The following is a 12,429-nucleotide window of genomic DNA, read 5'->3' as shown; positions in this document are numbered from 1 at the left end:
ATTAGAAAAGTTTGTGAGAAAAATGCAACCAGTGTTTTTGAATAAGCTTAGAGAAAAGAAATATTCACATCTATGGTTTACCTCTAAGTGGAATTTGTACTTGATGCCGAAGGCGCTGGATGATTTAAATTTCTGGAAAAAAGTCGCACAAACATTTTCCATTAGTACGCCATGTTGAAATTTGAATGGTGTATTCATATATGTTTTCAAGACATTGTTCCACAATAAAAATTAGTCACTGTGCATGTGGTAGATGAGGTTTGTTACCCCACATACACCTCACTGCATGCATACATACACACAAGCCTGAATTCAAACTTGTGCCGCATCCATCAGGTAGGCCCCGCTGTTTAGATGACCTTGTTCAAAAATTAGACAAGTCAGCTAATCAGGTGGGCTACCCATGTATGAAAGAAAAGAGGACAGCAAAGAGAAACGGGCCAATGGTCAGTACACAGTACACATGGGGACCACCTGATGAGTGGACCAACCAGATTTTTGGGTAAGGCCATCTCCACAATAGGACCAGCCTGATGAGCAGTGTGGATGCTGAATAGGGGCCCACATCATGTGCAGCTGTGTGTAGGCGCGTGAGTAGAGAGATGCATTGAGCGTAGTAAACCTTGTGGTTTAAATACATGAGTGGAGTTTACATCCACCTTTTCAGCATATTCGTCGTCAAAAGAAATCCAGTACACATTATTTCCAAATGACAGACCTTCGGCTGCATATTCACAATGAAAAATGCATTTGTTAGAAGGGCAAGAAAGCATGCATGTTATCCAAAACGTGCTTTCATCGGAAGGAGAAGACCACGGAAGATAAAAAGGAGGTATTATACAATGCTTGGCCTGAGAAAATATACAGTCAACTCAAGTTTTCAGTTTGTATAAGTGGTATCAACCGCTCAGTGTTCCAAACAGCTGATGTGAATATCCCACATGGATGGCCCATGCACAAAGAATTCCCTAGTCTGAAAGATCCCATCCATCAAACTGTTTGCTTTTTATAGTTTAGTGTAGACCATTTCTGCATTTTCTAAACAGCAGTCACAGGCTTGAGATAGGCCAATATCTGGCCAAGCCCAGCCTGCAACGTAAACATAGGCCCAAGCCCAGCCCGGGGTCTATGACGGGCCAAATAAACAAGCCCTAGCCTCACCCATGATGATTTTGCATGGACCGAGTCCAAGTCCAGTCCAAGCATTAGCCAAGCCACCCACTTTTGTGCAAGATCCAAGCTGTTCATCAAGTTTGCCCCATCATGCAAGATACATGACAATAATGCCCTTGAAATCCTAAACAGGCCGGGCTCGGTTGACCGGCTCCTAAATTAATCCCAAGCCCAGCCGAGTTATTAAATGTGATTAAATTTATGCCCAGAACCGGGCCCTCAGGCATAGTATTCCAGCCCAAGCTCAGCCCGAAAGCCCAACAGGAAAGGACAGCCCAGCCCATTGATAACTAATTTTCTTTCTCAACTATCTATTTGCCTTCCCCAAAATTGAAGTTTTATGATTTCCCAACTGGAGTTTTCCAGTGCATTGCCCATCCAAGGTGTTCGCATAATATGAATGGATTGAATCACTAAATCATGGCGCCCACTTGAACAAACTGAAAGATCAAGCAGGCTAGATATTCTTGAGCTGAAAATTGTATAATACCTCCTAAATCTGTATGACATCAGGTGCCCAAGCACCTTAGATGTCTGGAGATGCAAGCAATGAGAATTGATCAGCATGGCATAGACTGCTATAGTAACAGATAAATGGAGGAAAGCAAGGAAACAGAAACGAAGGTAATGACTTAGGAAGTCATAGGTGCTAGAACTTGCATTGCTGTAGGAAGCATCCAGACACAGGTAACCATTCAATTCTTCTTTAGAGGGAAGGTGACAGGAACTGCATATTTTTGAAGGGTCTGCTTGGGTAGGGAATCCCACAAGCTAGGATTACCCCATATCAGATTTGCCACCATAAGAAAAGCATGATTTCCTGTCCTTAATTACAACTTTTGTTCTTTTTACTTCTGTTAAAATTAACATGATTGTAACTGAGGGAATGTGCCACTTTTAGGGATGCAAATCTGACATGGAGTAGGGAGCCCACCAAAACTGGGATTAAGGCATAATCCCAATTTTGTGGGATTCCCTACCCAAATGGACCTATAGGCAGCCTACCCATCTGAAAATTTTGCCTCAGCATCTCAAATGCTTCTATAGAGTCCAATACCAACATGCAAGATTTCACTTGCTTCAAGTTGCACTTGAATCAGATAGAATCAAGGTCATGTCTGCCATGCTTTATCAAAGGTTCAACCTTCATTCCAAGAATAGATTAGATTAGATCTAATTCAAACAAAGTTTCTAACTACTTAAGATACGAAGAATCCATGGTGTGAACATGGATAACTTTCTAGCACCGTTCACCAGTGGATTCCCAAAAGAGTGGTTTATTTATATAGCGAGTTGAAATCCCAATTTTCACTAGACAATGTTCACCTTGTATCTTGCACCAACTGTGGATAAGTCTAATGATTACCATGTGTAATCAACGGTTTTCTTTGCAAGCCAAACAATTGTAAATGTCAAATCAAGGGAAAACCAATCATTTTCCGTGGATTCCTCATATCCAAACAGGACCTGATTGGAACATGTCCAAGACATTCTTTTGACACAAGAAACCACTCAACTTCCTTTCCATGACTTATATTAGTAGTTACAAGCAATTGAGGGGGATAATACAAGGATATATGCCACTTTACCTTCTCCTCCTTTCTATCTTTTTAGATAAAACAGGACACAAGCCCTACCAAATAATAAAAAAAAGAGAAAGAAAGAAAGAAAGAAAGAAAAGCAAAAGAAAGAAAAAACAAAGACCAACTAATGATAAGCCTAACATGGCCTGAATCATTTTTTTATTTTTCAAATGACAAATCTTTATTAAGAAACATGACGAACCACAGATACAAAAATAAGGAAAGGCTTTCCTCTGCGCTGTATCCTCCTAGTCATATCTTCAGGAAGGTTTCTGCATAACTAGAGGCAGGAATTATTGCCAAATGTGTCTTCGGTCATGGCAGCTTTCACAACCATATAAACAAAAGCTGAAAAGACTACCCCCATTTTGAGCTGTTCGGTATCCTCGTTACAAGTGGCTTTTAAGGAAAAGACTTTGTGCACAGAGAGGGATTATAGTCTTAAAAGATTTACAGCAAAACTGTGAGATATTGCAAATGATGCCCAGATATGGAATCAAACACAGATGTCATTGTGAGGAATGCGCATATGGCTCAACATTTGCCAAGTCTACGACACATGCGAATAAGGGCAACCCCATTGACACTTCAAGAGCTTGGAAAAATAATGAACTCAAAAAAGAATAGCATAATGTTTACATTGTGTCATTCAAGTACTCAGTTGTATCATGTAAGAGTATTGGTAAAGCATGTCAAGATACCACTTGGAAAGCCACGAATATCATTATAGGTCAGCAATGAACTACACTTTTAACTACAAAATCTAGTTCAATGTCCAGAAAACACCAATCCATTATCTTCACAGATGGAAGTTTAACTGAACAACACTCAGATAAGGTCCTTGGCAATTAAAAGCCACCAGATCATATCATTCTATGAATCTTTACTGATATGGATGCTGTGAGATGAATTGGAATTGCTAAGAATTTCATATTCTGACAAAAATCATATTAAAGTTATCTGAAGCTAACCACACGGCAAATAACATGCTTAAGAACACTGACTAACTCACAAGAAAGAGCAAAATACAACATCAACCATTCCATTCATGTTCTCAGAGCTCTAGAAGATCTAAGAGATTGATTTAAAGCATTGGGATCAGAACTAGGGGTGCAACTTGGGTGGGTTGGATCAGGTTGAGGGTTAACCCAATCTGAAGACTTCCAGACTCAACCCAACCTGAAGACTTCCAGACTCAACCCAACCTGACCCAAATACATGCGATTATTCCCAACCTCACCTAACCCGACCTGAATTTGATCAAACCAAACCCAACTGGAATTCAAATCGAGCAGGTGTTTTCCAATGCAAAAACCTCGAGAACCCAACCCAACCTGACCCAAATTCGGGTTGGGTCAATCGGGTTTGGGTTGACCCAAACCCAAGTTGCAGCCCTAATCAGAACCAATATCAAGTTATCAACTAACAGATCGATTTGAGAAAAGGCCAAAATTGAGAAAAAGCATAGTCACTGATCATTATAAAAAAAAGGCATAGTTCAGGGTAAGTACCTTCTCTAAGCTTTTTGACAATAACATTTGCATCAGGCATTGTCCCAATGAAGGTCCCTCCTGGGCGAAGTAATAAAGAGACATTTGCCAGAGCTCGTCGTGCACGTGCCTCAGTTGACCATGAGTAGTGCAAAGCAAACTGCAACATTTTAGAATAGTTGTTAGTTTCTGTTCTAGTTGAAACATTACAATTACTACAGCAACCATCTACTCTTGGCAAACAGCACAAAATAATCATATCCATTCATTCCACGATTCAGTCATCTACTGTAGCTAATGGTTTTGCCAGATTCCAGAATCACACAATATAGAAGTTTCAGCCTTTTGGGCGTACAACTACAAACACCTGCAGAAAGTCCACAAAGAGTGGTTTTTTTTTGTTAGGACGTTAGTACACACACCCCACTGTTAGCCACACCCCACTTGGGAATCGATACCAAGACCTCAGTATTGAAACGAGGTTATCTTCATTCAGTCTACCACTTGAGCTATGGATCGGTGTGTAAGTCCCCAAAGAGAGTTGCCAAGCAGATATGATAACATTGTCGAACATTGTATTATGCTAATTATTTGGATCCAGATCCAACATGTATGTGCCCTGGTTCAACAAACAGGCTAGTCAACTGAACAGATGAACCACAAATGTGCATTGAATGTGGAACATTGGCCAACTTTATTTAAACGGTCCATTTCTTACGTACACTGATGCTGAGTTTATGAGTTGACTGACATGATTCATGGGCCAAGGCACAGGCATAATTGGCTCACACGTGATGGGGCAGCTTGGTTCTAACATCAGTGTCATGTTGGCACACATGGCAGAAAGTAGAGGGACTGGGATAGAATTATGAAATATCAAGTCACTGGACAGATAGGTCGAATCAAGATTTGAGAGAGCAATGTGGCGTCCGTTCTTTAAACAGTTTTAAATGAATTTACCATGTCCAAGCCATTTCATAATGTCCACGTTCCATTTGTTGGGTCCTTTGAATTTCAGCTTGATGACTGCATCCAGAGGCAGTATCTGTATCCAACAGACTCCCAGAAATTTGTGATGGTAATAACAAATCAAGAATCAAGACACCTAACCTTGGAGACAAGCAAATCTCTCTTGAAATACCAAACTAGATGAAGATTGTAGTTTTCGACATTGACTGCAAAAGGATTGGGAAGACTGAATGGATCATCATACTCATTGAGGTTTTTGTTTTTTATTTTTATTTTTTTCAGAACTCTTTGAGAATAATTAAATCGTCATAACTAAGTATAATGTGCATTATATTTAGAGGATATATTGGCAAAAGTTTGTAGGGGCATGCTCAAGTGGTACCAGGCCGAAGTGGGGCCCACGTGATTTATGAAGGCCGTCCAAGCCATTATCAGATGCGCCACTTCATAGTACCCACCAGTGTTTGAAATATTGGTATCGTGTTACGTATCGCATCCTTGGGATACGAACCCCCATTGTTTATTGCATGGTATCAGTTGAATCGTGTAATGTATCGTTGTTGTTGGAAACATGGGAAACATTGGGAAATTGGTCGAATTTTTCAATGAAACTTCAATGATTGTAAAAAAAAATACATCTATACACACTTATAAATCAAAACATTAGAAAAACAAGTGCACATAATAGGTTTTCTTTGTATGGGGTCCTAATCTATGTATTGTCTAACTGAATTGATGCAAGTATATTCAAAGTATATTCATATAATTTATAAATGTAAGAAGATGTGTGGAAACACAAGCAATACATTCAAAAGCAAAAGAAGAATCACTAGATCAAGTTACATGTTTGATTTTATGTTTGGATACAAATATTGCAACCGATTTGTGAGAAATTAGGAAATTTTGATTTTTTTCAATTTTTCATAAGTCAGCTCATCTCCTCCAAATCTTGAAATTGAAGCTCCCAATCAATAATGAAAATCATTGATTTGTAATAATTTGACACTGATATAACAAGATTTACAGGGGGGGGAATAAAAAATGCTCACCGAATCGAACATGTGGGATATATTCCGCTACTTGTGCGTTTCGTATCGCAAAGGTGGGTTACAAGATATATCGTGGGATATATCCCATATCACACAGGTGGGATACAAGATATATCGTGGGATATATCGGCCGATATCGTCGACACTTAAAACACTGGTACCCACAGGTGTCGAACATCAGCCTCATCCAACACTCAAGTAGGCCACAACACAGAGAAATATGAGAGAGGACGCCCACTTTGATTTATGCAGAGTACCGCCTGAACATAAAATCAGCCTGATTTTTGACCTAACACTTATCCACATCAGATGACGGGTCGGAGTGGGCCCTCCACGTAAATCAAGGGTGGATGTTCCCTCCCAATTGTTCCCTGTGGTGTGGCCCTCCTGATTCACAGATCGGCCCTACTGTCAGTATGTGGGGGTAACATGTGCTGATGCATATGATGGACGGGTTGGATTTCATTCATGCATTATGTGGGCCAACATCTGTCTGGTACCACCATAGCTCGTACCACTGGAGCTGCCCCATGTTCATATTTTCATAATTGAGAAAACATGTACTTTTCTCAGCTGCAATCAACCGCGGCTTTTAAAGACTGACTAGTTAAAGAGTCTTCTTTTCACACAGATGTACAAAACATGTTTTCTCTAACACCAACTGAGACCCATTCGAACATCTTTGACAATAAAAGTAAAGGATGCTTCATGTTAATTGCTTACCTGACAGCTGCATATATCGAATGGCGCATCATCTTCCAAAACTTTGTCCAAGCGAGCCTGAGATCCATGACATACATAATCGAAATCATGATTACCCATCTTAGAGAATATCTAAGTTAGTCATCAAGCACTCTTATCTTCTTGCATATGGAAAACATCTATGAGATCCAAACTGTACATCAATTGGGCCCTACCATGAATGGATCATGCCCCAAAAAAGGACTGAATGCATCAAGGGGAACTCAAGTAACACCAATAGGTGATAAGATGAAGGAAAGTAGACTTAGATGGTTTAGTCATGTGCAACTGAAGCTAGCTCTAACTAAAGGTTTGATAGAGTGGAATAGTAGAACAGGATTCATGTAGTCGACGCCAATTAATTGGGATAAGGCTTGGACGACAACAATGATGGTAGGACATAGTAGACGAATGGTCTAGATCTGTCAAAAAACTTGCTGGAAGTATAGAGATGGAAATTTTGATAATTGCCTCGCACATAGCACCAAATACTTTTCCTCATCTAAGGGACCATTGGGAGGCAACTCAAAAAGGAGTTCTCATGCAACTTTCGTATCAACAAAATCATAAGACTCATGATCGTTAAACGCTCCTTTTGAGGGTGCATCCAAACAGGCCATAAGCCTTATTCCAACTAACTGGGGTCGGCCACGCGAACCCTGTTCTGCCATTCCATTCTACTAGGGCCATAACTTCAGTTTGATACATTAGGACATAGCACAAGTGACTATAATCCCTGCTCTTTCTGAAAATGCACATCAGAGACAGAGATGAACCGCTTGGGAAAGAAAAACTTAAAGAAATAAGGATCACAAACATTGAAAAGCATAGCCCACCTGATACTATAACCATCAGGAAAAAAAAAAAAAAAAAGGCTAACCGTGTTAGGCAGATTGATATGACAAGGAATACTTATTAGTAATTACCTCAAAACAATCTCCGCATATAAGGCGTGCAGGAAATGTAAACTTCTTCCTGCGCATATTTTGTTCAGCATCACCATTGTAGCGTGTTCTACAGTCTTCTATCTGAACAAAATTACAGAAGCTGATGTAAGGCAGGTTATGTCGGTAGAAGCTTCCCATGAGAATATCTGCTAGAGCAAAAACAACGCAGCCAGCTGCTGAAAATTATCTATTTTTTTCTTTTGAAAGGTAACAATAATTTTATTGAAAATAGTGAAGACGAAAATCAATGCTCAAAGCAACTAAAAAAAAAAGTATCCCAAAAGGATTCAGCATTTACAAAAGCTTCATTCTTGAATGGCCTATGCACCAACGCCTAAGAAACAACTTCCATTTTGGTCCTCAGAAAAACCTCTTCTGGACGATGGGATTGATTGTGGAAGCAGCAATTACTATGCTGACTCCACATCGCCCGCAAGTCCACTAGAAATGACAGGCACCAAGCAATTCTTCCTTCCGGCCCACAAATTTAAGTCGGCCCTTTCCGCACCAATTTTCGAGGAGGAAAAACTGACTGATCTCCATATCTTGGCAAGTGTTGGTAAAAAGTAATAATGACTTATTTCCATGCATTTACCGAGGGATTTGAAAAAACAAACACCCACTAAAACTTGTTAAGTTGACTACGCTCAGGTTATTTCGAAATCGAGTCACGACATAACTTGGTTCGGAAAGATTTGGACTAGAATTGTTTGATACTCGGTTGATTTGACTCATTGTGCCATGCTATGTTTTTCTTGAATATAGAAGTACTAAACTTTACAAAAAGAAAAAATAAATAAATAAAAGGGTTTCTTTTTCCCAAAAAATTTTAAAAAAAAAAACAAAAAGTATTTCGACTCAAACAAGTTTAGACTCAAACCGATTCACAGGGGCACAAAGTCAAGTGGGCTTTTGCACTATCAAATTACTTGTATTATGATCCCAACCAAAAGCAAAGATGATAGGTTGGAGAATGCCAAAGAACCCAAAAATTACCAGCTTTTGTACATTAGATGTTAAACTCCCATTGCCACACTGCATGTCAAGGGAAGGGAATTTTTTTCTTTTTCTTTTCTTTTCCTTCTTTCTTATATGTGTGTGTGTGTGTGTGTGTGTGCACGCGCGCGTGCATGTGTGTGTATATGTGTGTGTGTGCGCACGCATATCTAGGAAGGATAGAAAACCAAAGAAACACAAAGAGCATGTAAAAGGTACTTTACCGAGCCTTCTGCTATATCTATACCAACGTAGTATCCAACCTTCGCCTTGTCCCATTTGATCAGGTCGCCTCCCTGAATAAAAATAGACTGATAGATTAATGATCTATTTAAAGGTAACTGAAAAGTGAAATTTGGGAATGTTCTTTCTGTCATTTGCCCTGATTGATGAAGACTGACACATTCTAGAAGTGATCCTTTTCAAATTATTCAATATAAATGCACCGCGAAAATCTCCAAATGAAGGCATCGAATAGTCATTTTATCATCCCAACAAGGAAGCACCATGTTGTGAAGAAAACCCATGATGCAGGTCTCTAATATCAGTACAGTCATATTCAAAACATCATGGATGAATAGGAACCAAGTACCTTCCCGCAAGCAAGATCGAGAACAGCATCTCCCCGACGAGCATAAATCTGAATGAGGACACTTTTAATCTGTCAAATGGAAAGAACTGTAACCAATTAAGAACTAAACTAAGAGATATCATCCTCTCTATCTAATTTACTCGGCATATACACATGCATGGTCGCTTGAGGCACCAAACTTCTTAAAGAAGAGCTTTTACTAGCCCTCAACATGCAGACAAACATTTGTGTGTGACATTTGAGCCGTAAATTGGGTGGGCCCCTAACATAAATGACCAGGCCTACAATTCAGGCAGGACAAATGTGTGCCTATTGGCAATTCTATTGAACCAGACGTTGTTCTCATACAAGAGCTGCCCACCTAGTGAACTAGCCAGCCAGCCCGCCCGCCCGCCCGAATGTTAGGCCAGGTCATCCACATGGCAGGGCACTCCCAATACAGCTCAGATGTCCCACAGATGTTCAATGTATATGTGTCTGAGTGTGGATATGCATGTGGGTGGTGTATGTGGCCCTAGCAAAGCTCATTCTAGAAACTAGTATGATTTGCTAAGCATTCCTCAACCCTCACCATTGACCCTATCCCACTGCTTATGATTTAAATGTGCATTGGGAAGGCTTTGCAAAGTCCAAAATCCCACATTTTAGCACAAAAGGGAGGGCCAGGAAACTTCCCCCAAACAACATGACGAGTGATAAACACTGCATCCAAACACTACATAGACAACCTCAGTTCCTTATAACCAATATCAGGATGCAAATAAAGAGACCCAACCAAAACCCAATTTCCGCAAGAGGAGCAAATCAAAACATTACCCAGTTATTCAGCTTTTTCAAATGGATAATCGGACTCGCCTCCCGTTCTTCAAGTGTCTGATTCGTCCTCGCACTGTAGTGCTCTGCCACTTTCCGCGCCAAATTCTTTGTACTCTCATCTTCCAAAAACTGTGCTTCATCTAAAAATCAAATGTAAAGAAATAACCAAATTAGAAATTTCATAGGATAGCTATTTGACCAGCCATGCTTTATGGGACAGAATGTTAAGGAACAACATGTTCATAGTGTGAATATAGCTGAAATGAGGATGTTGAGATGGATGAACGCAAGACGAGGAAGTATAGAATTAGAAATGAATGCATTGTGGAGAACTTAGGAGTAGCACCAGTAGGTAATAAGATGAGAGAAAGTAGACTTAGATGATTTGGTCATGTGAAACCAAGAGCAGTTAGGAGTGAGCTGGTACAAGTTGAAGGCTCTAAAAGGTCAAGTGAAATCTACTTCTAGAAACTCCAATATAACTAAAATGGCAGATGGGTTTAGCTTAAATTACCCAAAAGAACTGAACCAAAACAAATCAAAAAAGAAGAAAAAACTAGAACCTACCAATGATTTTAGCCCCAAAATTTATAAAAATCTACTTCCAAAACTTCAATCTGATCAAAATAGCAAATGAGTTTACCTGAAATTACTAGATAAAGATAATGTGTAACGTAATTTTTAAAAAAAAAAAAAGATAAGCTACAATCCAGCCATGATATCAAGGAAAACACCAACTAATTTGTAAAATTCCTATTTTTTAGCTGAAATTTACCATAGTAGGATAAAAATACAAATCAAAATTACATGACAAAGCTAGGAAACAGCAAAAATCCACTCCCAAAACTCCAATCCGAACAAAATCATAAACTGGTTTTGCTGGAAATTCCAAAAAGTAAATAAAAACCAAATATTCAATGAAAAAAATCCGTGAAATCAATGAAAACACCCAAAGCCTGAATTAATTCTACTTCTGAAATTCGAAAGGGGAAATGGGTTTCCATGAAATTACCAGGAGAACTCAACCGAAGTCTCGATTGAGGCGGGCCAACAGATGTCGATGCGATTTCTTCATATCCACGCTTCATCTCTGCAAAAACACTCGATAAAAATCGATGTTTTTTTTTATTTTTTAATATATTTTTCCTTTTTTGGATCCTTTGGAGAGTGATTGAAATGGGTTTTGAAAGAAAGGATTTGAATTGAAATGGGTTTTGGAAAAAAATCCAATTTCAATTGAAATATAAGGGGCCGTTTGGATGCCAATAACTTGCGTAAAATGTAAGAAAGTTACAGGTGACTTTCTTACAGTTTGTGTTTGGGGTAGAAATGTTACAGGTAACAAAGTCTCAACCTGTAACTTTCTATCAGGTAAGATTGCAAGAAATGCAACAGAGGAATTAGGTGTTTTTCAAGTCACAGGTTACTTTGTTACAGGCAACGGCTATCCATTTCGAATTTGGGAGAGGGTGGTGGAAACGCAGCTGCATTGAAAGTGCACCTACCTGCTCTGCCCCAACGTCTCCTTCTCCCTCTCTCAGCGTCTCCTTCCCTCTCTCTGTCTCTCTCAGCGTCTTCTTCCCTCCCTCTCTCTCTGTCTCTCAGCGTCTCCGTCCCTCTCGCTGCCCTGGCAAGTAAGCCCTAACCCTGACTCGTTTTTTCCACGCGCGGAACCGGCTGTTTGGCAGGGGCGGTTTCGGATGCCTAACTGCGGGGCCCACAGTAATGTACTTTCCTTACATCCACACCGTCCATCCGTATTGAAAGCTCATTTTAGGATACGATCCAAAAAATGAATCTAATCCATATATCAAGTGGGCCACACCAAAAGAAACAATCTTAACCAAATTCCTACTGTTAAAAACATGGGTCTACTGGAATATTTATTTTCCATCCAACGGAAGAGCAACTCAATGCGCTTGGCGTACTGAGTAAACTCTGTGAGGCCCACCATGATTCCTGTATTTTATCCGCTCCTTCCATCCATTTTCCCATATAATTTTAGGGCTTGAGCCCAAAAATGAAGCATATACAATTTTCAAATGAACCACACCACAGGAAACAGTTGACTTA

At 39.7% G+C, this 12,429-nt stretch overlaps 1 protein-coding gene across 2 annotated transcripts in view; it reads right to left on the bottom strand.

The window, feature by feature from the left end:
* LOC131221707 (mRNA cap guanine-N7 methyltransferase 1) overlaps nt 1-11,986 on the bottom strand; it is a 30,700-nt gene extending 18,714 nt beyond the window's left edge. For both annotated transcript variants that reach the window (XM_058217005.1, XM_058217006.1), the window contains exons 1-10: nt 11,862-11,986; nt 11,369-11,446; nt 10,357-10,496; nt 9,541-9,609; nt 9,173-9,244; nt 7,932-8,033; nt 6,988-7,044; nt 4,268-4,406; nt 660-724; nt 82-132 (exon numbers count right to left, since the gene is read on the bottom strand). In XM_058217005.1, the coding sequence (XP_058072988.1) occupies nt 82-132; nt 660-724; nt 4,268-4,406; nt 6,988-7,044; nt 7,932-8,033; nt 9,173-9,244; nt 9,541-9,609; nt 10,357-10,496; nt 11,369-11,444 (771 nt within the window). In that variant the 5' untranslated portion in view covers nt 11,445-11,446; nt 11,862-11,986. The remainder of the gene's footprint in view (nt 1-81; nt 133-659; nt 725-4,267; nt 4,407-6,987; nt 7,045-7,931; nt 8,034-9,172; nt 9,245-9,540; nt 9,610-10,356; nt 10,497-11,368; nt 11,447-11,861) is intronic.
* Nucleotides 11,987-12,429: the final 443 nt, after the last annotated feature.

The sequence above is a fragment of the Magnolia sinica genome, chromosome 12 (genome assembly GCF_029962835.1).
Source record: "Magnolia sinica isolate HGM2019 chromosome 12, MsV1, whole genome shotgun sequence".
Taxonomy (NCBI): domain Eukaryota; kingdom Viridiplantae; phylum Streptophyta; class Magnoliopsida; order Magnoliales; family Magnoliaceae; genus Magnolia; species Magnolia sinica.
This window is presented reverse-complemented; position numbering and strand designations above follow the sequence as displayed.